The sequence below is a fragment of the Trichinella spiralis genome, assembly GCF_000181795.1.
Source record: "Trichinella spiralis strain ISS 195 chromosome Unknown Scfld1964, whole genome shotgun sequence".
NCBI lineage: Eukaryota > Metazoa > Nematoda > Enoplea > Trichinellida > Trichinellidae > Trichinella > Trichinella spiralis.
The window spans coordinates 1-1,502 of NW_003528903.1; the positions used below are offsets into that span (position 1 = coordinate 1).

General features: G+C 47.0%; 1 protein-coding gene across 1 annotated transcript; it reads left to right on the top strand.

Moving 5' to 3' along the window:
• Window positions 1-275: 275 nt before the first annotated feature.
• Tsp_13022 (conserved hypothetical protein) lies at window positions 276-1,473 on the top strand. The gene is made up of 3 exons (XM_003368750.1): window positions 276-623; window positions 716-1,316; window positions 1,349-1,473. The coding sequence occupies exons 1-3, from the start codon at window positions 276-278 to the stop codon at window positions 1,471-1,473; spliced, it is 1,074 nt and encodes a 357-aa protein (XP_003368798.1).
• The last annotated feature ends 29 nt before the right edge of the window (window positions 1,474-1,502 follow it).

Consider the following 1,502-nt stretch of genomic DNA (forward strand, 5'->3'; position numbering starts at 1 on the left):
CAGTGGATTGGTTTGAGACGGATGCGTAGGAAGTTGTTGTTTTATTTCGTAAACTTTGAGATATAGGGTTAGTTTATTAATGGGAGAATGCGTAAGAGAAAAATCCAAGTCTCTTAAGGGTTTTTTTGCCCATTGGTTCGGTTAGGAACGTGTGTGTGTGTGTGTGTGACTTGATTTGCTCGTTTGTGGTAAATTTGCCCCTTAGTACGGTCGCTATGGTCGCTGCTGCTCTTTAGGCTTTGGCGCACCAAGTAGCGGAGAAGCTCAATATAGCCATGAGGACCGGACACATAGACAGTACTATTTTAAATCAACCGCTGCCGCAAGAAACTTTACTTAAGTTGAGACAGCTGCTACAGTGTATAACGAAATTGGAACAGTCGAAAATCGAGCTTCAACACTTGCAGACGTTGGAACATAACGGGACGTTGAACGCCTCTCAGCAACAAGAATACCGGCGCCTGGCCGGTGAGGTGAATCAGCTTCGACTGACCGCGCGAAATTTGCGCAGTCAGTTCAGCGCCGCGCAACAAACTTCACTGAGGAAAAACACCTCATCCAACGATGTAACTTTCGGCTGTTCCATGCCAACATCAGATTTACCAAATCAGTCAAAATTAATGGTCAGTTTTTCTTAAAAAAATATTACGTATACGTGAATCGACGAAATATTGTTTTTTGATTAATAATAATAATTTTTTTTTTGATTTTTCAGCAGTGGAAACATGGCCCGTTGAATCCATTGAATATGTATTTGAGTACCGATCGTAAACCGATTTATATTAATGGCGGCGATTGTGCTGCTGCCATTTCCGCCACCGCCTCTACGAGCAAACAATTTGGCGTTTTTGACATGACTGCTGGCAGTAGTAGTGATCCGTGGTCGAATACCAAGCGACAGTCTGGTTTCGAATGGCCAATCGATTCTTTCATGAAAACCGGCGACATGAAAGATCTGAGAAGCAGTATTTTTCCCAGTGCTGCTGCTGCCTACGGAACTTTGGAAGATGCTGTTGCGGCCGTTGTCAGTCAATCGGATAAAAATGGAATAATCGGCCGTCACATGTCTCTCGACATGAGCCTGGCTAGTTCAATGCCCGGCACCAGCGGCGCGCACACTTTTGGCACGGGTATTATTGGAATTGACGATGGACCGCCTGAATTTCGACCAGGCCAAAAATGGGAATGGCGAGATCCGAAAGAGGTGGCCGACGACCCGAACGCTACGCCAGGTAGTGTCAAGACCAGTTCAATCGGTTTGGGCCGTTTTGGTCACGATCTGAAACCGACCTATCAAGCTGGACCTTCTACCAGCGGTTTTGCCCCACGGCGCCTATTCCATGCCCAGCACCTCTTTTGCTGTCCCGCCATCACAACACCGACCAAAAGCTGTATCGACCCGACGATCTCGAGCATCAGTCCCCAACTATGCGACCGACAGTTGGTCCGCCAAAATCCATTCCGAACCGATAAATGCAGACGACGAACTAGTTTCCGCCTGC

Excerpts from the sequence above, each read along its gene's own strand:
- Tsp_13022 (XM_003368750.1), top strand. The coding sequence starts at position 276 with ATGAGGACCGGACACATAGACAGTACTATTTTAAATCAACCGCTGCCG. Across the intron at positions 624-715 it reads CAAATCAGTCAAAATTAATG|CAGTGGAAACATGGCCCGTT; the intron begins GTCAGTTTTTCT and ends TTGATTTTTCAG. Across the intron at positions 1,317-1,348 it reads AGCTGGACCTTCTACCAGCG|CACCTCTTTTGCTGTCCCGC; the intron begins GTTTTGCCCCAC and ends TTCCATGCCCAG.